The 26990-nt window shown below is 37.7% G+C and overlaps 6 protein-coding genes across 8 annotated transcripts; 3 read left to right on the top strand and 3 right to left on the bottom strand.

The window, feature by feature from the left end:
- Positions 1-626: 626 nt before the first annotated feature.
- LOC111455965 lies at positions 627-12613 on the bottom strand. Its single transcript, XM_023097628.1, has 26 exons — positions 12205-12613; positions 11822-12050; positions 11555-11691; positions 6911-7027; positions 6670-6816; positions 5863-6533; positions 5489-5610; positions 5297-5388; positions 4748-4994; positions 4570-4639; positions 4106-4254; positions 3923-3996; positions 3672-3845; positions 3502-3573; positions 3297-3398; positions 3123-3212; positions 2971-3046; positions 2782-2878; positions 2598-2667; positions 2337-2516; positions 2115-2237; positions 1751-2019; positions 1526-1664; positions 1398-1457; positions 1213-1317; positions 627-1138 (listed from the first exon to the last, which is right to left on the bottom strand). Exons 1-26 carry the CDS (start codon positions 12301-12303, stop codon positions 1025-1027), a joined length of 3825 nt encoding a protein of 1274 aa, XP_022953396.1. The 5' UTR covers positions 12304-12613; the 3' UTR covers positions 627-1024.
- Positions 12614-14802: 2189 nt separating this feature from the next.
- LOC111455966 (xyloglucan 6-xylosyltransferase 2-like) lies at positions 14803-16469 on the top strand. The gene has a single exon (XM_023097629.1). It carries the CDS (start codon positions 15035-15037, stop codon positions 16298-16300), a length of 1266 nt encoding a protein of 421 aa, XP_022953397.1. The 5' UTR covers positions 14803-15034; the 3' UTR covers positions 16301-16469.
- Positions 16470-17627: 1158 nt separating this feature from the next.
- LOC111456181 (translocator protein homolog) lies at positions 17628-18398 on the bottom strand. Its single transcript, XM_023097967.1, has one exon. The coding sequence runs from the start codon at positions 18336-18338 to the stop codon at positions 17772-17774; it is 567 nt and encodes a 188-aa protein (XP_022953735.1). The 5' UTR covers positions 18339-18398; the 3' UTR covers positions 17628-17771.
- Positions 18399-19061: 663 nt separating this feature from the next.
- On the top strand, positions 19062-22918 carry LOC111456562 (dol-P-Man:Man(5)GlcNAc(2)-PP-Dol alpha-1,3-mannosyltransferase). 2 transcript variants are annotated; one of them, XM_023098481.1, is made up of 13 exons: positions 19062-19282; positions 19369-19403; positions 19651-19788; positions 20198-20266; positions 20485-20642; positions 20721-20787; positions 20884-20937; positions 21223-21311; positions 21471-21587; positions 21784-21884; positions 21973-22051; positions 22277-22333; positions 22419-22918. In XM_023098481.1, the coding sequence occupies exons 1-13, from the start codon at positions 19141-19143 to the stop codon at positions 22585-22587; spliced, it is 1275 nt and encodes a 424-aa protein (XP_022954249.1). In that variant the 5' UTR covers positions 19062-19140; the 3' UTR covers positions 22588-22918. The 2 variants fall into 2 exon arrangements, with proteins under 2 accessions (XP_022954249.1, XP_022954250.1); XM_023098482.1 differs by lacking the exon at positions 19369-19403 and having other exon boundaries at positions 19203-19282.
- Positions 22919-23643: 725 nt separating this feature from the next.
- Positions 23644-26833, top strand: LOC111455787 (heat shock factor-binding protein 1-like). Of its 2 annotated transcripts, XM_023097398.1 has the most exons (6): positions 23644-23809; positions 25236-25289; positions 25500-25523; positions 25591-25633; positions 25963-26097; positions 26558-26833. In XM_023097398.1, the coding sequence occupies exons 1-6, from the start codon at positions 23807-23809 to the stop codon at positions 26584-26586; spliced, it is 288 nt and encodes a 95-aa protein (XP_022953166.1). In that variant the 5' UTR covers positions 23644-23806; the 3' UTR covers positions 26587-26833. The 2 variants fall into 2 exon arrangements, with proteins under 2 accessions (XP_022953166.1, XP_022953167.1); XM_023097399.1 differs by lacking the exon at positions 26558-26833 and having other exon boundaries at positions 23646-23809; positions 25963-26292.
- Positions 26199-26726, bottom strand: LOC111455786 (rapid alkalinization factor-like). Its single transcript, XM_023097397.1, has one exon. The coding sequence runs from the start codon at positions 26704-26706 to the stop codon at positions 26350-26352; it is 357 nt and encodes a 118-aa protein (XP_022953165.1). The 5' UTR covers positions 26707-26726; the 3' UTR covers positions 26199-26349.
- Positions 26834-26990: the final 157 nt, after the last annotated feature.

Raw genomic sequence — 26990 nt, 5'->3', positions numbered from 1 at the left:
AGCTGGGCCTTTCCCGCTCTCTGTGATTGGCACGTGCGACTTCTTAGCTAATGGCCATAACCTTGTACTAAATGGGTAATTTTGTTTACTACGTAGCCCTATTTTGGTCATTTTGTCTCCAAATTTTTTTATAAAATATCCAATAGATTTTCTATTTTATTTTATCTGGGAAAATTTTAAAAATTCTAATAATTAATTATTTATTAGATATAAATTTGAATTTTGCATTATCAGTATTTTTATTTTTTTTAAAAAAAACTCATTTTTAAATTTATTCATGTTAATTTCATGTAAAATTTAACGCGATTAAAATTGAAGATTTAAATATCCGACTTTTAAGATACCTATGTGCCTCGACTTCATTCCTCGAGTCGAGGAGATTCAAACTTGCTCAAAAAACGCGTTTTAATCAGCTACTCGACACTCAAGTTATTTGTAGTGCTCGCCCAAACACCCACATGTATATATAGTTCACAACCTCAACGTTGATCTATAACCTAGGCTTTGATACCAGCAACCTGCCATTTTACACATAATACGATGACAATCTACAAGGTCGTACCCGACCAAATGTGCATACACATCAACACGAGGTCGCCGAAAGATGGTTATCGGTTCAAGGACAGTTACAAAAATGGCAATTATTACTTTCATTGATTAGTAAAACATATGATGATGATGATGATGTATATACCCAAGTTAACCAGAAGAGCTACACAAAAACAGGTTTTGGTCAAATTACCTAAACAAATTGTTAAATTCCTTCCTACAAAAGCATAGAGAATTAATTAAATGAGAGGGTGAAGGGGGGAAAAAAACTATATATGATACAATAGCGGCAATGGCAGGTAGAGGACGGGACGAGGGCCAGCGGGTCGTCGTCATCGACATGGATTTCCATACTTCTAATCGATCCCCGATCTTGCACTCTTTTCAAGGAGCGGAGTCGATTTTGGAAATCAAAGAAATGAAAAGGGTAAGGGCAAGAAAGAAACTCTATACAAAGATACAATCACCTCCTCTACTACATGAAGTAGCTTAGCGACATCTTCTTCCTCGACCCGCCTTCTCCGTAGAGGTCGTTCCATTGGAGGAGCTCGTTCATGTTCGTCGACTCCGATGAGACGCTTGCACACACCTAGAGCAAACAATTCATCAACTAAGGTCATGGAACAAAGAAGACCAACAAGTCATAAAGAAAAACAAACCAACCTGCTCATGTGCAAATCTGAAATCCTCCATTTTTAACGGCCGAACGTCGGTGCTGCTATATAGCGCCGGTATCGGTTTGTTGTCGGTCAACGCAGAGATTCTCTCCTGTAAGTCATGAACGGAACTCGAAACACAGATTCTTTACAAGAGATCAAAGAAAACAGAAATGAATGATATAAGCTAACCTTCTTCTCCTTGTCCAAAATTTCTCTGATAGGACAGTGTGCAGCGGTGACACACAGATTCTGCAACCAAGGTAAGATTAGCATTTTCTTCATCAACTTTTCAATACAACAAGAACAAGAAATATAACCTTTAAATCACTTCCAGAGTATCCATCAGTCATATTGGCAAGTGCCGGTAAATCAACATCAGCGGCCAGTTCCTCTTTGGCGAGTATAACTCTCAAGATCTTCTCTCTATTTGAGGCATCTGGCAAGCTCACCATCAATCTACAAACAACAGTCGCATATATTCAAGACGAGAAAGATATTGATTAACAACACGGCCCCGAAGCTGGTTTAAAGATATCGATCACCTTCGAGGAAGTCTCCTAATCACGGCCTCGTCAAGATCAAATGGTCTATTGGTTGCAGCAAGTACGAGTACACGTTCTTTATCCTTTGTTCGTAACCCGTCCCAATTCACCATAAATTCATTTTTCATTTTACGCATAGCCTCGTGTTCTCCTGGATTTTCACGTCTTCCTAACATGCTATCGACCTCGTCAACAAACACAACACTTGGAGCAATTTTACTGGCTAGAGAAAACACAGCCTTTACGTATTTTTCACCCTCGCCGAACCACTGCAAAAGAAACACACACAAAGACGGTGCACAATGTTTACAGAGAGTATCCAAGATTACAGAACTAGAGCCATTACAGAATATCCCATTTGTACCTTTGAAGTAATGCTTGACATGGAGATGTTGATAAAGTTCGCACCCGCCTCCGTCGCAACAGCTTTAGCAAGCATCGTTTTTCCAGTACCAGGTGGACCGAAAAGTAAAATACCCTTGCAAGGCTGTGACGAACGACCAACCAATATAAAAGTTGCATAGCCACAGGTCAGCAAGCTGTACAATGGTTCATATTTGTGAAAACAGGAAAAAGAAGTGCAAACCTTCGTTAACTGCCCTTTGCAAAACAATTCAGGTCTTTGTAGAGGAAGCATCACCAATTCCTTCAACGTGTCCTTCACGTTTTCTAAAGCGCCAATGTCTTCAAAAGTAACACCGATGTCACCCGGTGGAATAACATCGGCGAGAAGTTTCTTTTCAAACTCGTTCTCCGTGACGACATCCTAAAATTGTTCAAACACACTTAAATTTAGACTTAAGAACTCATTCTCCGTGTCGAAAGGTCCGATGTTTTACAAGATTACCTTGAGCGACTTCTTCAAGCTCTTGTTCTCGCTCTGAAGACCATGCCAAATGTTCAACCCGTACTCGATGCTGCAGCATAGAACAAACCAAACCACCATGAACACGATAAAATAATGCAAAGCTTCGTTTTCTTAGTGATAGTTTGTTACAACAATCCGATGAGGCCAAGAAAAAGTAGACGACCTTTCGGTAGAAAGGATGAGTTTGGCATCCTTAACCAACACTTCAGAAGAACGCATGAAATGATGACTCAAAGCCCAGCCTACAACTTTCTCAACAGCTGTTAAGAGAAATACAAGATCAGTTTCAACTTTCAAGTTGCACCCAGTAACCATAAAAAAGCGTTTATGAAAGCTTTCCAGGTATACGAACTTTCAAGTGTTAGTGCTTGATCTTTGGTGCAGAGAGTGTCGAGGTTCGGGCAATCCAAACCAATCCGATTGAGAACCTGAAACCACATTAAATCCATGAATAAGAAAAGCAAAAAAGAGAATTTAGAAGCAAGATGATCGCACAGCACTCACCAAGCGGATGCTGACAATATTTGCCTGTGTTTTCAAAGTTTCGGTATCGCGTTCCAATTGTTGCTTCCACTCTGAAAGTAAGGCCTCATCCTAACAACATTCCAAAAAAATCATGCTGAATTCAATAGACAAAAGCATAGTAAGACAACCGAACCAGAAACAAGATCATAGTACCTGTGGAAGTAATATGGTCACTTTGTTCGGGAAGAGTCGACTAAGTTGTTTCGTTGCTTTTGGAGTTTCTTTGTTCCTATCATGCAATCTCCCAAAATTATCCTGAATACAGAAACGTTATAGATACTATTGAATTCATAGGAGGTAACGAAATACCACAAGACTATTGAACAAAAGAAAAAAAGGACGGTCGGAGTTAACATACCGGAAAAGCAAGATCAAGCAACGCGGTTTGGTTGCTTCCAAACTTGGTAAATAGAAGACCACCAGGATGGGACTGAAAATATACGGTCAGGTAGAAGAGGAATTAAAACGAACCGAACATACTCTTAACGGAATAAAGGGGGAAGGAGGCAAGAAAAATGCTCTGCTGACCTTTTCTTTACGATTATCCATATGGGTGTGGGAGCCAAGAACAACAACATTTCCTGGCAAATTTTCAAGCCTACCCTTTAGAATAGAGTAAGCATCTGAGTGTCCCACCATTGCCTTTTCTATGTCTTTGACAAACAATATTAATGGGCTGTTTCTACTCTCATTTGAGACAACCTACATGGCCAGTATTGCAGTGAGTACCAATAGAAACAGAAACACAGCTCCATAGCGCAGTCTAGGGTAATGAGTACCTCAAAGACTTCATCAATTGCAAGTTTATCGTTATCATCGCCTCCAGGACCATCCAAGCGCAGTAGATGATTAGCTGCAATGTCGGTTTAGAACAATCATAACACGAGCAGAGTTCTAGCCATAACATAAATAAAAATTGCAGATGGAACCCAAACAAGAGAAAACAAGTAGGGAAGAATAACCAGAACAAAAGAAGCCATGATCTTCTTCACAAAGGCCACCTAGATCGTTACCGTCTGGAATTGATTTGTCAAACCTCACCCCTATTTTCGAGGATCCATTCTCTTCAAAAGCAAGGACAACTTTCCCTCGACAACCATAAGACGGTCCCCTGCTTAAAAAAGAAATGAGAACGGAAACTAAAACTAAAAGAATAAAAGGAAAAAAGAACCTTCACGTAGTTACGAATGGCTGATAAACAGCAAAGAGGTCTTTACATACGACACAAATACGAGATATCTGAAGATCATTTCTACAACACCTTTTCTATGCATGGAAAAATGATGGCAGGAAAAAAAATAGCCTAAAAAAGGAGCAGAAATTTACAGAAATAACATTTAATTACTTCTAAAAACCTACAACATAACAATTATCCAGAGCTTTCAGATCATCAGACACCAAAATACAGTGCAGGTGGAGGAATTACCTTAGAGGACAACCTTGAAGAGGAGGTGAAAGTGCAGAAGATAAGGTACCAACAAATTTAACTTTGTCACCTACAAATTAATGAGAGGTTCGTAAGATCGTGGGTATGACAGGTGGGAGACGGGGGATGAACCAGTGATGGCAGCAACCACATCACATAGTAACTAAAAAGAAGATACCTGTCTTAAAAGCAGTGGTCTTTGACGAAGCCGTGGATGTTTCTTGTTTCGGCAAAGCCTGTGAGCTTAAGGTAGATCCACCTGCAATATCAGCCTCAACACTGGAAGTTGGTTTTTTGTTCTGTGAGGCTGCTGCTGCTGCAGCAGCAGCAGCAGCAGCAACCTGAACAGCTCTTTTAGCAAAAACAGATGTTCGTTCAGCCCTCGAACTATCTTTTACAATATCAGCATCCTTGGGGGTCGGTGCCTGAATTCATTGACAAACTTTAGTGACACAACCTGATGAAGGCATGTTAGCAAGGGTTCAAACACAAACATGAAATGAACAACCAAGCCTGGGATTTACATGTCAAAGTACTTTAAAGCTCGAGAATAAAAAATATTATTTCCCCTTTCCTTTCACTCCTCAAAGTCAGTCAAGTACGTAATTTACCACTGGTTCACAAGATTACACAATTTAATCTCACCTCTTTCACACTTGAAGAGGCTTTACAAGTTTATGAAATTCATAATGGAACAGATAAATGACGGTAAAAATTTGAATCTTACGCCAGGCAAAAGAAGAGAATCCACAATCAGTAATCTAGCTCCAAAATGCCGAGCAAGTGCCTTCGTCAAAGTTTCCTGGTATATTTCTGAACCTGTAAGCATTCAAGTAATAAACAACCCATGTCAAGTAAACAAGTCAGATGGAAAAAAAAGAAATTAGACTACAATTTAAGGAAGAAAAGCTGTGCCAACCTGCAGGTCCAGACAAGAGGATACGTGGGCTCGAAATAGGAAGGTCTGAAGCATGCTTTACAAATTTATTACACTTCAAGTGAATGAACATGGATGCAATAAGAACATTCTTGGTGGTATCACTGAAAAAAGATGTAGAGTCACATAAAGATTTAGAACATATCACAGTCCGTATATACTTCAACACAAAATTTAATAGAGTTCTAGATTGTTATTCTCAATATGTTAAATGTGCTTTTGACAAATAAAAAAAAAAATATATATATATATACCATGTTGAGCTACATATCAATGAGTATTTTTTAAAATTTCAGAAAAGAAAACACTTAAATAGTGCCATTACTTTATTCCTGTAATTTTCTAAATATATTCACCTTAGATAATATGGGAAACTCTCAAAAGAAACATCAATACTGTCAGGTTTAAGAATGCCTTGTTGTAGTCTTTCTTTAAATGCTTGACGTCGAGTTGACATCGGCATAGCAGGAGGGTTAAAATCCTTAAAGAGATTCCCTATATCCCTTTGTTCATCAAGAATCTTGGAAATGCTGCCACTTAAATTAAAGTCAGGAGATGCCGAACCAGCTAGCATTTGTAAAAGTGGCCGTAATTCATGAGTCGCCCCAGGGACCTCCCCAATTTCTGAATCATTACAAGCATCTAGTCCAAGCCTATCAAGACTTGGGCTTTCAGTTGCAGAATGAGGACTCGGATCGATACTTTTGTCCATAGATGCCTCACCATTTATATCATTGTTATTAGTACTACCATCTTTCAAATTAATGTCTGGATTCTGATTGTCTGACACTCCACAAACAGAGGGTAACTCCACATCTTCATTGGATTTAGCAGATGGGGAAAGCAGAGACAAATCTTTCTGAATATTTGAAAAAGATGCCAATATGGATGCGCCAGTGACAGCTGAAGCATCCCCAGACCTTCCTTCAAAATGAATCCCCTTAACAGGAGCACTATGGGCTTCTAAAATGTTTACAGAAGGCAGACCAGAAACAGCAAAATCATCACTAGTGAGCTGCTGAAATATCTGAGGGTTACGTTAAGGAATTTATTACCGATACGCGCTGTTGCATGTAAGTAAGGAAAATCAATGTTAGAAGAAAGAAGAAACAAAAAAACTACACTTGCCAATAAGGTTATATTGCAACATTCCAAAAGGATACATAAGCATGTTTTCCAGAGGAAGTGAAGACGACCTCGTCACCTCCATTTAAAACTACGCTTGAATTTTTTTGAAAAATCTTGCCGTTAACAATGACAGCACCTTTGCCTCCCGTGATCTCGAGTAAAGCAATAGAAGAGTTCCCACGCTGTTGCAATATAAATGACAAAATAAAGTACAACCACGCATTCCAGACAAAGAAAAGAAAACAAATTAAGTGAAAGAAATCTAATTTCTCTAACCTTGATGTGCCTCAGCTTACACAGTGTTGTACTAACAGATGGATCTTTAAGCCATAAATTACACTGACGACTTTGACCGACGGTGAACAGAGTGCCACAAATAACTAAGTGTGGATTCTGCAGAAGCATTATCAAAGAGTCAGGTGAGAGTAATTAATCTCAATATTTGAAGTTATTAAACCAAAAGGGGCTACGAAAGCATATGATAGATGAAGATTTTAGTGGAGAGGTTGATTGCCAAATCAGAAGCCACACCTTTATAGTTAGTCTCAAGAGCAAAAGGATAATATTACATTAGTTACCATCCTAGGTGGAAAACAACCCAAAATAAAATAATAAATTTAACCCCCTCCTTGTCAAAATTACAAATTTATCATGGTTAGAACAGACGTTCCCAATTGATGAGGGATGTAGAATGATAGGAAGTAAAATATTAGACCATTTACCCCAACATGGTCGAAGCGTTTTGTATAAGCTTATGTTTTTTTCGCAAATATTCTTTGATTTCTTTCTTTCCGCATATTCCAAAACAAAGCCATGAGGATGTTTTTCCGAAGTATGGCTTTTTAATTCTTGAAATGGTGGTATGTTAAGGTCGTGTCCAGTAGATCCTTTACCTCCCTAGGAAATGTGAGATGTCATCTGAATATATTGAGAATCATTATCCAGAAATTTTGAGCGTATGTACCTTACATAAATTAGTGGAATATATTGAGAATCGTTATCCATAAATTCTGGGTGTATGTACCTTGAATAAATAAGTGGGTTTGTGACTGGTTTCCTTTCGCATAATGGACACCAATTTAGAGAAAGAGTAATGTAAACCATTCTTTTTTCTTTTCTTTTTTTTTCCTTTTTTCTTTTTGTTGAAGATTTTCACTTGTGCTAATGACTTTATGCATTATTTCCCAAAAGAAGAAATCCAACTTTTTAGGGTGGTGTCCTTTTTCGTACCGTCTTTGTCAACGTGGGATTTATTACTTCTATTTTTTCTCCATGTCCATCCCCAAGGATTTTGTAGAGAAGACTCAGTCAGCATTAAGGAGAGCCAAGTAAATGAGTCTCCTTCGTTTGACAATACCACTGAGGCAAGGTCAAGCCTTAATTCTGCCCATTTCGTTGCTTTATTATCCTTTAAATTCCTACCAAGCTTCAAGTCTCATAACTTGTTGCAACATTCCCCGTTTCTTTGACGATGGTTTTTTTTTTGTTATGAGAGAGCTTGTACAAAAGTGGATAACGCAAGGCTAGCATTCTGTTTTCAATCAATGGGTCGGTCCAGAATGATGTGCTTCCTCCATCACCCACCCTATGGCGAATTCGGTTGGTGATGAGGATTTTATGTTTCTTTATGTACTTCCTAGGCCCTTCTGTAGAAGACGGAAGGGGTGATTTTTGTCTGATGTAGGAGTATATTTAGCCTTCATAAGATTTCTCCATATCCATTTTGTGAGGAGATTTTTGTTCTTCATCCTTTTCTGTTGAGAGGTTTATTAATTAAACCAAACACGGTGTGGGCCATCTTTCCACAAAGAGTTCCTGAATTATCTTTTTTATATCTGAAGCCACCTTTTGTGGCATTTTGAACAGAGACATGTGGAAAATGGAAAGGTTGGATAATATGGTTTGTATTTGGGTCTTCCCCCTTTTGAAGTATAACATGATGACCATGTTAACAGCCTTCTGTCTATTTTTCCAATAATAGTCTTCCACAAAAGGAAAAAAAATTGTGGTTTCCTTTTAAGGGTAATCCTAGGTACATATTCGGTCATTCTCCTCTTTTACAACCATATATGCTAGCAAATTCTTCAATAATCTCTGTGCTAATATTGATGCGCGTAATCCCCTTGTCAAAGACCTCGTGTGGCATAAATCTTACCTCTCAGTCTCCCATTGATGATGATGGAGAAGTTGGTGGATGAGATGCATCCTTTTACCCACCTCCACCATTTTGAGCCAAAGCCTTTTGCCACAAGAATGTTTTCAAAGAAAGCCCAATCAACCTTGTCGAACGCCTTTTCCAAGTCAAATTTAATGACTACACCTTTTTGTTTCTTTCTTGTCCATTCATCTATGAGTTCATTTGCCATGAGGGATGCATCGAGAACTTGTCGCCCCTCTACAAAAGCTCTTTGTTGTCCAGTAATTGTGAAAGGGTGACGTTCTAATAATATCTTTGCTATGATTTTATATAGTTCGGTCGTAAGACTTATGAGAAGAAAATCTGCAACGGTGTAGCATTCCAATTTCTTTCAGATCAAACAGATGTATGTTTCGTTTAGGTTGTCATTGATAGCTCCATTTTGAAAAAGTCTTGGAACACTCTCATGCTATCAGTTCTCATGAAGTTCCAAAATTTATAAAAAATTCTAAGGCAAAACCATCCAATTCTTGACTTTTGACGAACTCTCAAATGCTGAGTCGCCTTCTCCACCTCTTCTTCAATGAAAACAACCTTGAGGGAGGAAGCTTGTTGTTGATCAATAGGACTCCCCGTCAAGATCATGGAGAAATTCGAAGAAAGCATCGTCCTTCATATATAAGAACATGTAAAAAAGACAAATTTTGAGATAATTTTATCTTCATTTACTAAGCTTTTACCATGTGTCAATAGAAATTCCATGATGGTACTCTTTAATTTCTTTGTGACCATGCTACAATGGAAAATTTTGGAGTTTATGCCACCCTCCTCTAGCCATAGTTTCTTACATTTTTGTCTCCAAGATTGCTCTTCCTTTGCTGCCAACAAAATAAGTTCGGCTTTCCGAGCTTTTTTTTTTGTGAGTTGAACTAGTGTAATACAGTCTGTTTCCACCATTTGATCAAGGAGAGCAATTTAAGTAAGCATTTCATTTCTTTTTGTGAAAATACAACCAAAAACCTCCATGTTCCATTTCTTTAAGACTTCGGTTAGTCTTTTAAGTTTGTTCGTGAAATCGTGCCCCGACCATCCACGGACGGACATATTCTTCCACCAGTATTCTCCCATTGGCAAAAAATCAGAATGGTTCAGCCACATATTCCCAAAGCGGAAGGGCAAAGGGGCCCACTTACAGCAACTCATGGAAAGTAGGATGGGATAATGATCCGATGTAGGTCTATTCAGTCTTTGAACACCAGCGTTAATGAATTTTTCAAGTACGCCTTTTGTGGCTAGAAATCTGTCGACGAGTGTCAAGATGAGTGGAGATCTGTTGTTTGACCACGTATAGAGACCATTACTGAGGGGAAGGTCAATAAGTTCAGCTTCTCTTATGAAATTGTTTGTGTCTCATGCCCCGGTGACTTTTCCACTGAATTTTCGTGTGCCATCGAGAGATATTGAAGTCACCAACCAAAAGCCAATTCTCTATACATAGGCAAGATAGGTCCAGTAATTCCTGCAAGAAGAAAGGTCTTTCTTGATACCTACCGAGGCTATAGATCCTTGTTATCCAAAAACTATTAAGTATCGGCCAAGGTAATATGTGTGGTTAAGGTGTATAAGCCTTTGGTGACTTCAGAAATTATCAAAGTTGGGTCATTCCACATAATTAAGATCCCCGGTTTACTTGAGGCATCCAAAGCTAACCAACCAATATGTATGGCACTCCAAAAAGATTTATCCATCCCGTGATCAACATGTATTTGAGGAAGGCTCTCTTTTGCCAAACTCCGAAGCTTTTAACATTCCAAGAGATAATAATCATGAGAGGTATTGACCACCCAATAGTGACTTGGTCGATTTCTCATAATTGATTTCTCATCAATTAACTCAGTTTCTTGGCCATAGTAGGAATAGCCATGATACACATGCGGTGTTCTTCTAGCCATGTTACCAAGGTTAATGATCATCAAAAGTTTGGGGGAGGCCTTTTCTCAGGCTCGGGAAGGGATCAGTCTTACACACCTACTATCCCTACTTGCGATTAAATTTAACTTCTTTGAAGGTCGGGGAAATATAGGTCCCACAAATAGTAAATACTCCAATTAAGAACGCCACTTTCTAAAACCTCCTCGAAGGCTGGAACACCCTAAGTTGTTCCAAAGAAGCTAGACTCCTTGTTGTCATCTTTATTCAAACGACTCCACCACTTGCACAGCCTTCCTTCTCTAATTAAAATGTCGAGTATAAAAGTCCACAACAAAAAGTATAGAAAAATCTAAATCATTCCTCGAACATCAACTTGAATCTACTACACATTTCCATAGGATATCTATACTAAATCATCATTATCAAAAGAACCTGTGAATTACTTCCTTAGCCATCCCTTCCACTCTTGCAACTTGTTAACAAAAACGTTCCGTTCATCAAAATTTTATTGGTATATTTTAGCCACACAACTTATTAGTCAAAACCTTTCGACGCCATCAAAGCATGTAGGTAAAGGTAATCAGACGTCCGTGCTCCGTTCATTTCATTTCACATTTCCAATGAAGCAAACCAAAATTGATAGTTCAAATGGAAAATCCTGACCAACTTTGAGGAAGGTAAAAGAAGAAATAACATGTAATTGAGAAAGAGGAACTTAGCTGATGGTATAAGACTCCAAGACAAACAATTGCAAAAAACATAGGACACACAAACCAGACATGCAGATGTTTCAAACAACTACTGTTAAAGATGACAAGCTAAGAACAAACAATTTTATAGCAAGAGTCTACCTGAGAGCACTGGGAAAGAAGTTTTCCCCACGCAGGCTTCGAATTGGACTTCGTCATCCTCGTCGTGCGCTTCTTGGTGCGATTGAGCAGGGTAGCCACAACCGCCTTAGATTTCTCAGCATCGGCTGTAACATCACCTAAATTCCATACGAATTGTGAAATTGATCAAAATCCAATTCAAACCCAATATCCCCAATAGATTTAACATCAAACACCTAGGGCCAAGCAATCAAACTACATGCATAAGACAACAAATTGGGAAGGCACCTAAAGGTAGCGGCGTCATGATAGCCTCGCCTTCTGCTTGAAGATCGTGCGAATCCTCAGGAACAGCCTCATCACATACGTTGTTGACCTTCAACGAATCAGTATCGAACGGATCAGCTGGTTGTATGACTGGGTCTACAGGTTCAACCCCAGATTCCTCAACTGGAATCAAAGGCTCAACAGGCGGTGCGCTCTGAACATCCTCCGTAGACGACGATGCCTCAATAACCTACCGTTAAAACAACAAAGGATCAAAAACCCACAAAACCAAACCCACACCTAAATCCCAACCAAAAACCCACCAAGAAACAATCGAAAAAAACACGAATCAGTGGCATGCAAAACCCAAGACCCAAGAACAGAGAGCCATCAGAAGAAAGTACCTTAGATCTTTTGGAATTTGGAGTGCCAGAAGGAGGGGGAGAGCCATGGGATGAAGAAAGAGAACGTTTGGATAAAGAACTACGCCTTGTTTCAACCATGGTGATAGAACAGCCGTGAAAACTTAGATGGGTATGTAAATTGATCGCTGTTTCTTCCTTGTTCTTCCCTCTCCGATTGAAGAACGACTTCTGGGTGTCGATAAAAAGAAGAAAAAGAATGAAAAACTGTAAGAGAGGACCGGGAAGGGGAAGGGAAGATGATGGTAGAGATCAGTTAAGTAGGCGTCTGGATTCTTACAAATATTTTATTCACCTCATGAGAAGAAGAATGATTAAAAGGGAGATGGAAAAAAGGGGTGTATGTGGAGGGGGTGGGGAGTTGGAAGGGGATTGTTTGGTTGGGCTCTAAATTATAATTGTGGCCGATCGGTGAAGTTGGATGGATTTATTAGCATCGACTTTGGTTGGTGTGTCTCAAATTTCAATGGACCAAATAAATATTAAATCCTTTCTATTTAATGTTCTAATCAGATCGCCCAGCTTTTTTTTTTTTTTAATTCGACCTTAATCAGCTGAACCATTCTCAAATTAGTAAACATGTTTTTATAGTTAATATCATAGTTTGACTAGTTGAAGCAGTTAGTCTGAGTATGCTTTAGCTATATACTCAAATCAAAAAGTTCGAGATTTTAATTTTTACTCCACATGTTGAATTTAAAAGCAATAAATAGTCAACGCACGGTAAAGCTTGAGGTATGCATCTCGGGCCACTAAAAGTATTTCGTAAGATTCAATGACCCAACAACTCAAATTACCCTACTCATATACCATAACAACGAGATTTGGTTGGGTTGACTTTTATTTATTTTTTGTTGGATCAATCAAACCAACCTGAAAAATAAGGTTCGAAAAGTTGATATTTGAGTTTTCTAAAATGTTACAGCAATGTATATAATTATTTTAAATAATATAAATAAACGATTGAAGTAAGTCATTGAGGATGATAACTAGTTTAAATGAGGAGAATGTCATAACTTAACTCTTAAGAGAGTATGTTGTGACTTTCACATTGTGACAAGAGAAGCGTGGATCTTTAAGTAGCGCGTGATAATCCAACGTAACCCAACTTGAAAATAAAATATTTAATAATTAAAATTTAATTAGATAAATAAATCGACGGCTAATAGCATATAAGAATGTTATCCATGGTGTTGATATTTATTATTATGCTTTTTGTGTCCAACATTTATTGTTACATGTCTTCAATGACTATTATTGGAGGATTTCTATAGTCTACATATATAAACATTGATGATATCAAATAATATAAATTATAACTAATCTAATTTTTTAAGAAAATAAATAAATAATATACTATCCAAAATTGAACGCAATTAAAAAGCAAAATATTATATTCGTTAAGATTTGGCCCAGACGATATATTGCACGTGGTTATTAATTTTATATTTTTTATTTTTAAATGACTATATTCAATATAAAAATAAGCCAAAAAAAATAATAATTATATATAGTAACGTGTACTTTGATTGCTAATTTTAGTTTATTTCTTTATTATATTTGTTGATGCCAGAATTTGACCCCAAGTAAGGTCGGGCACGATTTATAGTGTTAAACATAGAATAGATCATTTTAAGATAATCTACTGATTTTCTGATTTGTTACCAAATATATGATTTAATGGTTTGTTACGATCTAATCTTCATCATACACATGTATAAATACATGAGGTCGTGACTCATATAGGTCATAGTGTCATTTAACCTAACGTGGTATCAGAGTCACGCCATAACTTAGTCATGTCAATAGAATCCTCCTCGAAAGGACTTCAAAAGAAAAGGAGTAGGCATAGTAAAAAACGACTAAGACTCCAAAAGAAAAGGAGTCGAGCCACGATTAAGGGGAGACATACTTTGTTCGAGTCGAGGTGTTGATGAAAGTCCCACATCGGCTAATTTAGGGAATGATCTTGGGTTTATAATAAAGGAATACTATCTCCATTGGCATGAGACATTTTTTGAAAGCCCAAAGGAAAGTCATGAGAGTTTATGCTCAAAGTGGACAACATCATACAATTGTGGAGAGTCGTGTTCATTTAACATATAAGACTATGTTCCATATGCTCATGTTTACGTTAGTACTTAAATTAAGACAACGTTCCATTGTATTACTGTTTACATACCATGTTATTTGGAATGTAGTCGAGAATGTTATGCTTTGACTCAATCTCTAACAACAATCAATGAGATATTTTTTCGCGTGGGCCTCCAAAATTCTATAATAGACGGGCCATTAATTCCTAATCTATTAATTACATAATAAAAATATTTAATAAAAGTACCTATAAACTTATTTAATTTTTCTTAAAATTAACTGATTTATATTAGGGACATTACCCCATTTTAGTGTAAATTTGTTTGGAAATTTAATATTTTGCTGAACACCTTTAAATAAAATTAATATATTAAATTTTTAAAAGTTATATAAAATTAAAATTTTAAGATCGAAATAAACACAAATTAAAAAGAAAAAAGGAAATATATATATATATTAATAAAAGAAACCGCTTTCCTCACAGAGGTTTCAGAAACATGACTAATTTATTGTCCCGAGTTTCGACTCCCGAATTCTGATAGAAAGCTTACAGGTGTGCTCCATAGTTACACACACAACACCAACACCACACCAACACCAACACCAACACCATGGCCTTTTCCCCTTTCCACCGCTTTCTCTTCGTAACAGAACTCTTCTCCTCCCTGGGTCTCCATCTCCACTTCTCTGATTCAGCTCCTCCCAATCTCCCCGGATAATGGAGGTGATCGGAAACTGCTTGGGACCGCCGAGGTTGAGAAGAATCCAGAGAACTCTCCGCAATTTCAAGCTTACCATCCTCTGCCTCTTCCTCACCGTTGTTGTCCTCCGCGGCACCATCGGCGCCGGTAAGTTCGTCTCCTCCGAGTGGGACTTCATCCACTTCCGTGACCGCTTCCCCTTCCGCAACCGTCTCCTCGTCGAGCATCAAACGACGTCATCGAGCGGTGGAACGGACAAACCCTACCGACTTGGTCCGCCGATCTCCGACTGGGATGAACGGAGGAGGAAATGGCTTGAAAACAATCGCGGATTTCGTCATTTCACCCGGCCGGGTAAGCCTAGGGTTTTGTTGGTTACTGGATCGTCGCCAGAACAATGTGAGAATCCGATTGGAGATCATTACCTGTTGAAATCGATTAAGAATAAAATTGATTACGGTAGGTTACACGGAATCGAGATTTTCTATAACCTAGCGGTTTTGGATGCGGAAATGACCGGATTCTGGGGGAAGCTTCCGTTGATACGGACGCTCCTTCTATCGCATCCGGAAGTAGAATTCATATGGTGGATGGATAGCGACGCAATGTTCACCGACATGTCGTTTGAAATCCCTTGGGAGAGGTATAGAGATTTCAATTTCGTAATGCATGGTTGGAAAGAAATGGTGTACGATCAGAGAAGCTGGGTTGGGCTGAATACAGGGAGTTTCTTGATGAGAAACTGTCAATGGTCGATCGACATTCTGGACGCGTGGGCTTCAATGGGGCCGAGAGGGAAGATCCGAGAAGAAGCAGGGGAAGTCCTAACGAAAGAGCTGAAGGACAGGCCAGTGTTCGAAGCAGATGATCAATCCGCCATGGTTTATCTCCTTGCAACACAGAGAGAAACATGGGGGAACAAGATCTATCTAGAGAATTCATATAATCTCCATGGATATTGGGAGGTTTTGGTGGACAAATTGGAGGAGATGAGTGGGGGAAATCGGCCGCTGGTGACTCATTTTACAGGGTGCAAGCCATGTGGGAAAGCTGGGGATTACCCTGTTGAGCGATGCTTGAAAGCAATGGAGAGGGCGTTTAATTTTGGGGATAATCAGATACTCCAATTGTATGGATTCATACATAAATCGCTGATGAGCAGAAGAGTTGAAAGGATTAGACGGGTAACTGAGAATGAAGTTGGATCGATTCAACCAGTTCTTTCCCCTGGTGTGGAGGTGGAACCACCTTCTTCTAAAGGTATTTTGTCTCTCATCAGATGAACCTGTCGCTTGTCGGTTCCTTTTTTTCAACATTGTTCATAGACGTGTCAGGAATGTGTTCTTTTTCAGAGTATGAATTTAGTAGGTGGAAGGAAAATGTATGCGTCTGTTCCTTGAAACTCGGGCATGATCCCAAATGTTTATAAAGTATTTGGATTGCATGAACTAATACATCCATTAATACTAATCCATTAGTGTTGATGATGACTAATGATGAAAGTCCCGCTAATTTAATCACAGGTTTGACATTTAGAGAAGGATCATAAGTTTATAATAAAAAAATACTGTCTCCATGAATACTATCTTCCTTGGTATTAGACATTTTATGAATACTATCATCGTTGGAGTCAGTCATTTTAGGGAAGTCTAAAGGAAAGTCATGAGACGTGGACAATATGGATAATATTATATCATTGTGGAGAGTCTAAAGAAAAGTCATGAGAGCTTATGCTCAAAGTGGACAATGTGAATAATATTATACTATGTTATACTATTGTGGAGAGTCTAAAGCAAAGTCATAAGAGAGTAGACAAAGCAAAGTCATGAGAGCTTATGCTCAAAGTGGACAATATTACAGAGAGTCGTGTTCATCTCGATTATGTTAGTTGAAGTTTTGAGGAGTTTTTTTTATTGGAACTTTTGAACACATAAGGCCAAGGAAAAATGTGAAATTAGTTGAAGTTTTGAGGAGTTTTTTTTATTGGAACTTTTGAACACATAAGGCCAAGGAAAAATGTGAAATTTGTTCAAAAGATGGTAACATTATTTAGTAACGGAAAATGTGAAATTTCACGTGATTGGTCGGGGGAGAACAAATCATTTCTTATAAGCTGAGACTAATACGCACGATAGTATAAGCTATGAGACTGATACGCAATGGTATCTATAGAGTGGTACTCGAGTTTGTAAATTTTGTGAAATACTAAATAAATAAATGTGTAAAAAATACTTTTATTTTTATTTTTATTATTTTTATTTTTTTTATAAATTTAGGCATATTGTATTTTTTTAGTTATATAATACTCCTATGTTTTTAGCTATAAAATATTATTGAAATTTATTAGCATATTTTGCACTTTTTTAATAGAAATTGTATTTAAAAAATAAAATAAGTCAATTCACTCCTATTTAAGAAAATTAATTTGGTTACAAAAATTTTAATTATTCAAGGAATAAATCTTGCGGATTTTTATACCCAACCTTTTTTTTGGACGAAATGTTAAATAAAACAAAAACATGGAATTTAATAAATTTTGACCATGGTCAACCAACTCTTTATTTTAATGTAATAAATATTTTTATATTGTTTTATTCTAATACTACTAGATAAACTCGAATAAATTAAACCGATGCTTATTGAATTTATAAGAGAATAAAACTAGGAACACAAACAACCATTCAATTCACAAGCGAAAAAAAAAGTCCCAAACAAAACCACAAGACAAAGCCCCATATTATTCATTACTAGACCTCAAACAGAAACCATTGTAAGACTCACGATAGTAAGAAAAACAGACCAAACCAAACAAGGCCTAACCAAGTCCGCCGCAATCGCGTTCACTCCTCGGAACAACCGGTCACACCCAACCAGCGTCGCCGTCTTCCCCAAACACGCCACGGAGCCTAGCCATCGCGACCCGGCTCCAAGCACGAGGCCGTGCCACGCCATGCACAGCACCAAGTACAAAGTGTAAAGATACAGCGCGTTGGGCCTAGCTTGGAACCCGCCTTCAGCCCAGAACAGCCAGCTCGAGATGCCCATCAACAAGCTAGAAGCCAACGACCCCCAGTTCACGACCCTTGCCGATGGAACCCAGAAGGGCTTCGTGGCGGAGGGGTAGTAGTTTTTGGGTCTGGCAAGGAGGAGGATGGAGAGGAGAGTGACGGCGATGGGGATGGAGACTGCCACAGCTAGAGACTTCAGGCCTCGTTTGGCGATAGCCTTGTTCTTCTCTCTCTTCGCGCTAACCTCGTCGGCGGCGGCTGGGACGGCGGGGGAGTCGCCTGTTGTTCGGTGCTTAAGCTCGGTGGAAGCCATATTTTTGTCGGAGAATTACAAAATGGGAAAAAGATTAGGAGATTTAAGGAGGTGGAGGAGCGACGGAAGAGGACACGTGGAAGGAGAAGAAGATGAAAACGTGGACAAAACGACGTACAAATATATGTATGGGACACATAGCTAATTTTGTACCTAAAAAAAAAAGTTAACCGCGTATAATAAAGATTTAACTTAACGATTAAGATATCTATTTTATTTATTTATTTTAATATATCGATATTAGATTTATAAGTATTTATTCTACAGATTTATCACGTGTTATTATTTAGTTAATTATGCTAATTTTGGAGGATTACGTAGAAATGTAACCTAGCTCCTATTTTTTTTCTTCTTTCATTAATTTTTTATTTTTATTTTTTATTAATAATTTAATTATTAAATATATTACTTTGACGATCAGATCAATAGTAAAAAAAATTCCCTTATAAATTTATGATTCGAACGACCTCATAAAATGTTTAGTCGATATAATAATTAATAAAATAAATGAAGATTATAATTACCATTAAAATAATGCAATACGTCGGGTAATTTTTAATTTTTATTTTTTTTACCTCTATATATAAATTTAATATTGGGTGGAATAATCTTGAAAGTGGTCCAATTAGCGGTAGGGCTCAAATAGCGCGAACGAGAAGTAAAATCCACGTGGGTTAAAAGCCCACTTTGCAGCCCATCAAAAAATGGCGATTTTGGTCGGCCTGCTTCTCGGACCAGCGCCGTGTACGTCAACAGACTTGCAGGTCTGGGGACGGAGGGCAGCTCGACGACGGGGAAGGCCATGGCTGCGAAATCGGCGAAACCTCCGCGAAAATTAGCAAATTCCCGCCACAATTATTGTCGAAATCCGAAGCTCGCATTTGCGTTATGTTTGATCTTGGCCGATGCTATCCTCGTTGCCCTTATCATCGCATATGTACCCTGTAAGATCGAATTTCTACTCATTTCTGTTCTTCTTAAAATGGATTTTCGATATATCCTTTTGACGCCATTGATTCTTTGGTTCCAGATACTAAAATTGATTGGGACGCTTACATGTCGCAAGTAAGTCTCGTTAGTAGTAGAATTATAACATTAATTTGCTTAGAATTTCGATCACAAGTGAAAACATTTTTCAGATTGGCCTTACCTCTCTAAGAACTGTAACAGTAAACAGCAAAGAATGATAAAATTACAGATTAAGATTAGAGTGTTTCAGAACTATTCCATTATTTTGTTTTAAGTAGAGCATTTCTTGCGCATCAATGGCCGTTTGTTTGATCTTTTACATCTTGGTATTATTTTCAAGCAGGTAAGTGGTTTTTTGGGAGGGGAGAGAGATTACAGCAAATTGCAAGGAGACACTGGACCTCTAGTTTATCCTGCTGGGTTTTTGTACATTTATTCTGCCATACAGCATGTCACTGGAGGAGAGGTCTATCCAGCTCAGGTAATAGTTTGTACTTATAGAGATCAAGAAACTGTCATTTACCCTACTGATCTTTTGTTATTTCATGGTTGTTTGTAAGAACTATAATTAGGTGACTTGGAAAAATTAACGATACCGTGTTAAAAAATCTCGAAGAGGCAGTTTGGGTGTTTTTCTGTTGTTTGGGTCCGGTTCAACGTTTTTAAGGGTTGGTTCGACCGGTTCGTGATCCTCGGGAGCGGTTCACGTTAATTTCAAATTATTAATGAGCACGAACTCTTGTTCTTGTTCAAAAGTTGCCGTAATTTGTTTTAAACATCAGTTCATTCATTAGAATATAGGATTTTACTGATTTATTTATTTTTTCATGTGCTAAATTCAGGGAATATTGTTTTCGTTCCTGAGTGGTAATAAAATTCTATTATTGCAGATTCTTTTTGGTGTCTTGTACATTATAAATCTGGGAATTGTCTTATTTATCTATGCGAAGACGGATGCGGTAAGCATTTATCTTCCTTTCTTTTTCTTGTTATACTTCTTTTATGCTGCAGAGTATAAACTAGGGTGCCTTAACATAGCTTAGCAGGCAACATAATCGTCCTTGCAGCCTCGACCTTACCGGAGACTAGCACCTATTACGGGTAGAAAGTAGTAGTATATCTTAGATGGCAACAAGTTGTTTAATCTTCAAATTTTTTCAAATTGATTGCTTTCCAGCTTCCATTCTGGTCTTTTTGCTTACTCTCCCTCTCCAAACGAGTGCACTCGATCTTTGTGCTCCGACTCTTCAATGATTGCTTTGCCATGACTCTTCTTCATGCTGCATTGGCCTTAGTTCTTTTACGAAGGTGGAACCTTGGATTAATCATCTTCAGGTATCATTATCTCTGTTATAGTATTATCTTAATTTTTATGTTACCACTTTTAACCGTCTCGTTATTCCGATTCTGCAGTTTTGCTGTTTCCATAAAGATGAACATTCTTCTATATGCCCCACCTTTGTTACTTCTGATGTTAAAGGTAATTCTCGTTATCGTTTTTATTGTTTACTTACCTTAGTTTCCAAGTTTATTTTTGTTCAGATTATTTGTTAAGACAATTCAAACTATGTTACAGGCTATGGATATCGGTGGAGTGATAACGGCTTTAGCTGGGGCAGCTCTTGTGCAGGTGCTTTGCTTCCTATTTTAACTTTGAATTTCTTCAGCTGAGTGTCTTCTGAGTTAAAAAAGAGCTTTAAACTTTGGACTTATTTATGGTATTTCTTGACATATAATTATTTTCCCCATAAGATCTGTTTCCTAAGTGCTCTCAAGTTTACCATCAGTAGCTACTACATAGTCTTTCTTTTCCATTCGGACAGTTGGACGAGTTTAATTTTTAACATTGCTATTTACTTCATCTTCGAGGATGCATTGTCATCTACTTACATTTGCTCGATCAACGGTTTTGCAGATTCTTTTGGCGCTTCCTTTTATAGTTTCACATCCATTTGAATACATATCAAAAGCTTTCAATCTTGGGCGCGTCTTCATCCACTTTTGGTACATCTCACTGTACTTCCAAAGCGCTGTTATTTTTTAAAAACATCTTATACCGTATTTATTGGCCATCTTCTAAACGATACAAGATAGTTGATTCGGATCGTCTTTATTTGTAATTTTGTTTCTTGAATTCGAAGTGTTTGTGCTTTGATGTATTAGGTCCGTTAACTTCAAGTTCGTCCCCGAGCCAATATTTGTGTCAAAACAGTTTGCTGTGTTGTTGCTGATTACTCACTTGATATTGTTGGCAGTTTTTGCTCATTACAAGTGGTGCAAGTAAGTGCTTTAACTACTGACAATAAAGTAGAAACTAATGTTATTATGGTGATAATCTTCTATTTGAGCCTGTTAGAAAGGGAAGATTTACAGAGAAAACATTGGGCCGTTCAGTGGGTTATAAGTCTTATGAATGCATTAGTTTATCTTCTGGAGCATTTGCAGCAATATTTGAGATTTGTTCATTTTCTTCCAGGCATGAAGGTGGGCTTTTGAACTTCATCAATTCATGGTTTCTCTCTATTAAACTTAGATTTCCCAATAACAAGTCATCCTTCAAATTACTTAAGGAAGAACGTAAGTTGGTACTAAAACGATATTTGATGCAAATTGTAATATGTCTTATTTCCTCTGCTCGATTCATCTAACTATTTCATTGGCTCAGATGTCGTAACAGCGATGTTTGTCGGGAATTTCATCGGTATTTTGTGTGCTCGATCATTGCATTATCAGTTCTATTCATGGTAAGCTGAGTAACTCAATCCCTTCACAATTAATGGAAAAGGATGAATTATCTCGATCCACCTGTTAATGTCTGCATCTCATATTTTTACGAACACGCCATCCGATCCTCAAGCAATGGTGTCGAAATTTCATTTGAATAACATTTGATTATCACGATCATATAACTCATCAGATCTGAAGCAGGGCGGTATGAGCTCTAAACGTCATATTTGATTATGCTGCAGGTATTTCTTTTCCCTTCCATATCTGTTGTGGAGGACGCCGTTTCCTACATTATTACGGTACGTTGCTAGAATAACTCGTCCTTCTTTTCTGGATCAATTTGGGCACGTACAATATATCGTTATTGTTTCCGTTTTTTTGCAGTTTGGTTCTGTTTGCAGGGATAGAGTTTTGTTGGAATGTCTATCCTTCTAATATGTATTCCTCCATCTCGCTTCTAAGTCTTCACCTAATTTTGCTCTGGGGTTTGTGGTGTGGACCAGCAGAGCATCCTTATGTTCACAGCGAAGCATCAGATAGGAAACAAAATTAAAAAATACAAGCTCTTCATCTGTGTATCATTACCATTAGACTGAATTGCATATGTTTACATTTTCCATATTTGATTTTCAGCTAACTTTCTCGTGTTACTTTCATCCCGGGAATCGTTTGATACCGTGGGGGAACGTGATCAGGTCAACTTCGGGGTGTCGAGCATCAAATTTTAGGCTAATTTAGTTCGAGTTTTTGCCCTCTGTTATTGTCATCTTGGAAATGGACACACCCTTGAAAGCTGCTGTCTTTACTTGTATTGCGACTACTTTTGTAACACAATTTGATGCAACTCTTGATCCACACAATTTGATGTAACTCTTGATCCTGAACGGGCCCCTTTACTGTTTGTCGAGCTACTTACTCATGAACGCAACCCCTACAACTTGGTTGTGCTTGGGTTCTGGAGATCGTTCTAACATGAAATTACTGTAATTTGAATTTGAAAAGCAATCATGTTGGCTTTAGTTTGAACTTTTCCCAACCCAACTGCCTCTTTTGCTTTCTTTCACAATATGACAACAATTTAATAGCAAAGTTAAAAAATTTTCAAATTTTGAAAATTTGAATGTCATGCCTCCAAAACTTTGCACTCTTTCAGAAGTGAAAAGACTAAAATACCCTTGGGATATTCTTGATTTATATTTAAATTTATGAGCTTCGTGCTTTGAATGGTGTATTTCCTAATAAACTCATGAACTTTTAAGATTCTCTGGGATAACTATTTGATTATTTTTTGAAATTGTTGTTTTTTTTTTCTCTTATAATTATCTTTTCTAAAGAAATAGCTTCAATTCAATGAAAATTGATTCAATCTTAACCTATAAAATTTGATGGCGAAGAATATACCGATTGATATATATATATATATATATTTTTTTTTGTTTAAGAAAATTGAAAAAAAATTGTTGTTGGAATTTGGTTAGATTATAAATTTATTCTTTCAACTTTGAAACTGTGTTTATTTGATTTCAAAATTATAATTTCAAAGTTTTATTAGATATGAAATTTAAATAAATTAAATAATGATGTGTTCCCATGATGAATGGCAAAATGGTAACTTTGTAGAAAGTGGGGGCGAAATGAGCATCACTTAAGCAAGCAAGACGGCCATTCGCCACATTCGTCTTTCGCATTCTTCACCCGCTAACCGGACGATTGGGCATCGCGAGTTTTAGCATTATCTCCCGATTGTCTCTTGAAGATCCAGTTTTGCAGTTATGGTGAGCGTTTCCCCTTCTTCAACCTCATTCCATTCAATTACGCTTCTTCACTGTTGAATGTCATTTCTCTCGTGTTTTCAATTCGCATAGCTTAGTTGTGAAACTTTTGATGGAATGCGAAATCCCTTCGGGTTTCCTTATTCTTCTGACATGAATTTCTGTTGTGAATTTTATTCGCGTGGTCGTCAAATGATTCTGTTCAGCTTTAGTTGTTGAATCGTCTTGTAACCTTTTGCTCACTTTGAACAATGCCCATTAGATCACCTAGGTTTTAGATACTAAAGGTTGGTTTGGGGTTCGGTTGTTGGTGACTTTCTTGTGGGGCTCATGTTTTCAACTTTTGAATCGATGGATGGTTCAAAGCTTCGTCTCCTCGTTAATGTGATAATGTGTTAAGATTTCAATCTCTCTGGGATTTTTTAAAAAGCTGCGGTTGTTGATTTGGTCGATGTCTGCATGCCATGTAGTATGGTGTGGTTTTGTAATTGAGAGATCGAATCTTCTCGATAGTGTGTGGATCCTTGTGTCTTCTCGATAGTATTTGCTTGTGGATCCTCCCTTTTTCATATGATTGTCTTTTCCTTTTGTCAAATCCCTTATTTTTCTCATGGGAGGATGAGCACACTTGACCATATCCAAATATTGTCTTCTGCCCTTCTAGGCCCTTATGGTGCAACGTGAATCATGTTCTAAGGGGGGTTCTTAGTTTCCTGAGTCAATTTGGGACATATTTTTGGAGGCTTTGGTGTCCAAGTGACCCGTATCAGTTCAGATAAGGCTGTGACGTAGTAGGTCTGATTCCACCCGTTTCGAGATAGAGGGATGTTTCTTTAGCATGTTGCTTTCTTTGTGGTCTTATGGAATATCTAGCTTGAAAGAAATAGAATGATACTTGGGTATGGAGAGTTCTAGGGGGGAAATTTGGGCCTTGGCTAGGTTTGCCTCCTTCTAGGTCTTGGCTACTAAGGATTTTTGCGATTACCCTTTATCCATCATCCTTTTGAGCTATAGCCCCTTTTCGTAATTTTGTATATTGTTAACTTTTTTGTTTTTGGGTCTTTTTGTATTGCCCTTGTATATTCTCTTAGTTGTGGCTGATTGCTTTTGGGAGGATAAAGATCATTTGACCGTGTCCAGGGACCAAAACATCATTTTTCTAGGTTATTTTGATCACTGTTTTATCTATAGATTGCTACTGATTTCTATTCCCATATAATTTTTACATACTCGAATCAGACTGTTAAATGTAATTGTCAATACTGAAGATGTTTGATGCTTGATCTTAATTCTTTTTCAAGATTGTCACCCACCACCTCCGGTGGTTCTTATTTGTTTGACTTATTATTGTTCATATTATTTGACTGGTTTGTTTTTGTACCATTGTGTGACAGTGTGAAATACACGTCTTACTCTTTTTGTCCTGCAGGATGGGCATGACTCTGAAGATCCGAAGCAAAGCACGGCTGATATGACGGTTTTTGTGAGTTCATTTTCTTTTCTTTTAGTTCATTCTCTCTGTTTATCCCCATTTGATTGTCAAGCCTACGTTATTTAAAAGGTTGGTGTTATAAGGTTTGTCATTTCCCTCTGACGTATACTCTTGTTCTGTCTAAAATTTGATTCATAAGGCATTCTTGATTGTTTCTTGCTGGTTTATAGATTGGTATTCACTGGCCCTTTTTTTTTGCAGGTGCAAAATCTTCTTCAACAGATGGTGAGTCTCAGTTAAGTGCAAGTCTCTGGCAGAGAAGTTTATGTCTAACAAAATCCTTTTTATGCAGCAATCTAGGTTCCAAACCATGTCTGACTCCATTATCACAAAGAATATCCTTTCTAAATAATTCTATTTATTTCTAGCATTTCTCTAAAGTCGTAATTATGATGATTAATTGTTTCCGATACGCTTGGATACATGTTGATTTTTGAGTTTTGCGAAATAACTCGTATATTTATTTATTCGTTTAATAGGCTAGATGGTGCAATTTCTGAGCATTATCATTTTCTTTCACTCTATCAAACAATGATCTGGTGAACATTATATCAGAATTCGTTTGACTTTCTAGTACAGCTTTTGGAAAAGAAGTAGATTGTAGGATAGCATAGCTTTCTTGTAATAACTTATAGTAAATAAGCTTTCCTTAACTTGAGTATACTCGATGAGATGGGGAGCCGCATAAATGAATTGGAGCAGAGCATCAACGATCTAAAATCTGAGATGGGTGTTGAGGGCTCACCGTCGCCGATGACTCCTTCAAAGTCGAGTGCAGATGAAGTGAAGAAAGATGAAGGTTCTGCCTTGAAATAGTTGAGAGTGTATGCTTTATTGTTGAGTTTGATAACTTGCAATATTCTCTTTTTGCTATTGCCTTTGTGAAATTGAAGCCAATGCTTAGGATGAAACAGAAAAGTGCAATATGTTCTAGACTTGTACTTGCTATTTCTGCATGATTTCTTATTGATAATATAGTGATGATTATACTCTATGATGACCTCATACAACTACTGCTCATCTCTGTTAACAAAAGTAAACACACAACTCGTTAGCTTCGGCAACGAGCAATAGCACTGCAGCCACGGTCGTAGGGGTTAGCCTCAGCACCTGGCTGGCAATTGTAGTAAGATGCTCCTCTGCGTGAGCATGGCACCTTGTTGGCCCTGAGCGCATCGTAGCTTATGTAGTTTACATCGGCCAATATGCGTCTATTGATTTCGGAGTCCATCTGAAATTCAATGTCGTCCATCATGCAGTCTGCCATGGAGCCATGACAGGTAGCTAGAGCTCGATCGAGGACCCAACTCGGGCCTTTTGTGGTGGTGGCCGATACTGCAGTGGAGAAGACGGTCAGGAATGCAGCGATGAAGCAAAATGGAAGGAGAAAAGAAAGCTTGGCCGCCATTCTTGCTTTATCTGCTATTCCTGGTATGTCTGTACAACCCCCTTGAATCCTTTATAATATGCAAGCAAGTTGGTTGGAATTGGTCTTCTGATTTTTGTTTATTATTTATATTTGTTTTGTTTTGATCCATGAAAATTGTCTCATTAATTTGGCTCTGTTCATGAAATGAAATGAGTTGAAAAATAGATTTATTTACACTCTTTATTTTCAAGCAAAGACTTCCTATGGGTGGAGTAGAGAATAATCTTTATTTTCAGTTTTTATTATTATATTAAAAGTCTAAA

Source organism: Cucurbita moschata, unplaced genomic scaffold, assembly GCF_002738365.1.
Source record: "Cucurbita moschata cultivar Rifu unplaced genomic scaffold, Cmos_1.0 Cmo_Scf00018, whole genome shotgun sequence".
NCBI classification, from domain to species: Eukaryota; Viridiplantae; Streptophyta; class Magnoliopsida; order Cucurbitales; family Cucurbitaceae; genus Cucurbita; species Cucurbita moschata.
Note: the sequence above shows the minus strand (reverse complement) of the source record. Positions and strands in the feature narration are given on the sequence as shown.

Excerpts from the sequence above, each read along its gene's own strand:
- LOC111456181 (XM_023097967.1), bottom strand. The coding sequence starts at position 18,338 with ATGGCTTCCACCGAGCTTAAGCACCGAACAACAGGCGACTCCCCCGCC.
- LOC111455786 (XM_023097397.1), bottom strand. The coding sequence starts at position 26,706 with ATGGCGGCCAAGCTTTCTTTTCTCCTTCCATTTTGCTTCATCGCTGCA.
- LOC111455965 (XM_023097628.1), bottom strand. The coding sequence starts at position 12,303 with ATGGTTGAAACAAGGCGTAGTTCTTTATCCAAACGTTCTCTTTCTTCA. Across the intron at positions 6,534-6,669 it reads CCTCTGGAAAACATGCTTAT|ATATTTCAGCAGCTCACTAG; the intron begins GTATCCTTTTGG and ends CGTAACCCTCAG. Across the intron at positions 2,879-2,970 it reads TCAAGCACTAACACTTGAAA|CTGTTGAGAAAGTTGTAGGC; the intron begins GTTCGTATACCT and ends TTCTCTTAACAG.
- LOC111455787 (XM_023097398.1), top strand. Across the intron at positions 25,524-25,590 it reads AAAATCTTCTTCAACAGATG|CAATCTAGGTTCCAAACCAT; the intron begins GTGAGTCTCAGT and ends CTTTTTATGCAG. Across the intron at positions 25,634-25,962 it reads TGACTCCATTATCACAAAGA|TCGATGAGATGGGGAGCCGC; the intron begins ATATCCTTTCTA and ends ACTTGAGTATAC.
- LOC111456562 (XM_023098481.1), top strand. The coding sequence starts at position 19,141 with ATGGCTGCGAAATCGGCGAAACCTCCGCGAAAATTAGCAAATTCCCGC. Across the intron at positions 20,267-20,484 it reads TCTATGCGAAGACGGATGCG|CTTCCATTCTGGTCTTTTTG; the intron begins GTAAGCATTTAT and ends ATTGCTTTCCAG. Across the intron at positions 20,643-20,720 it reads CTTGGATTAATCATCTTCAG|TTTTGCTGTTTCCATAAAGA; the intron begins GTATCATTATCT and ends CCGATTCTGCAG.
- LOC111455966 (XM_023097629.1), top strand. The coding sequence starts at position 15,035 with ATGGAGGTGATCGGAAACTGCTTGGGACCGCCGAGGTTGAGAAGAATC.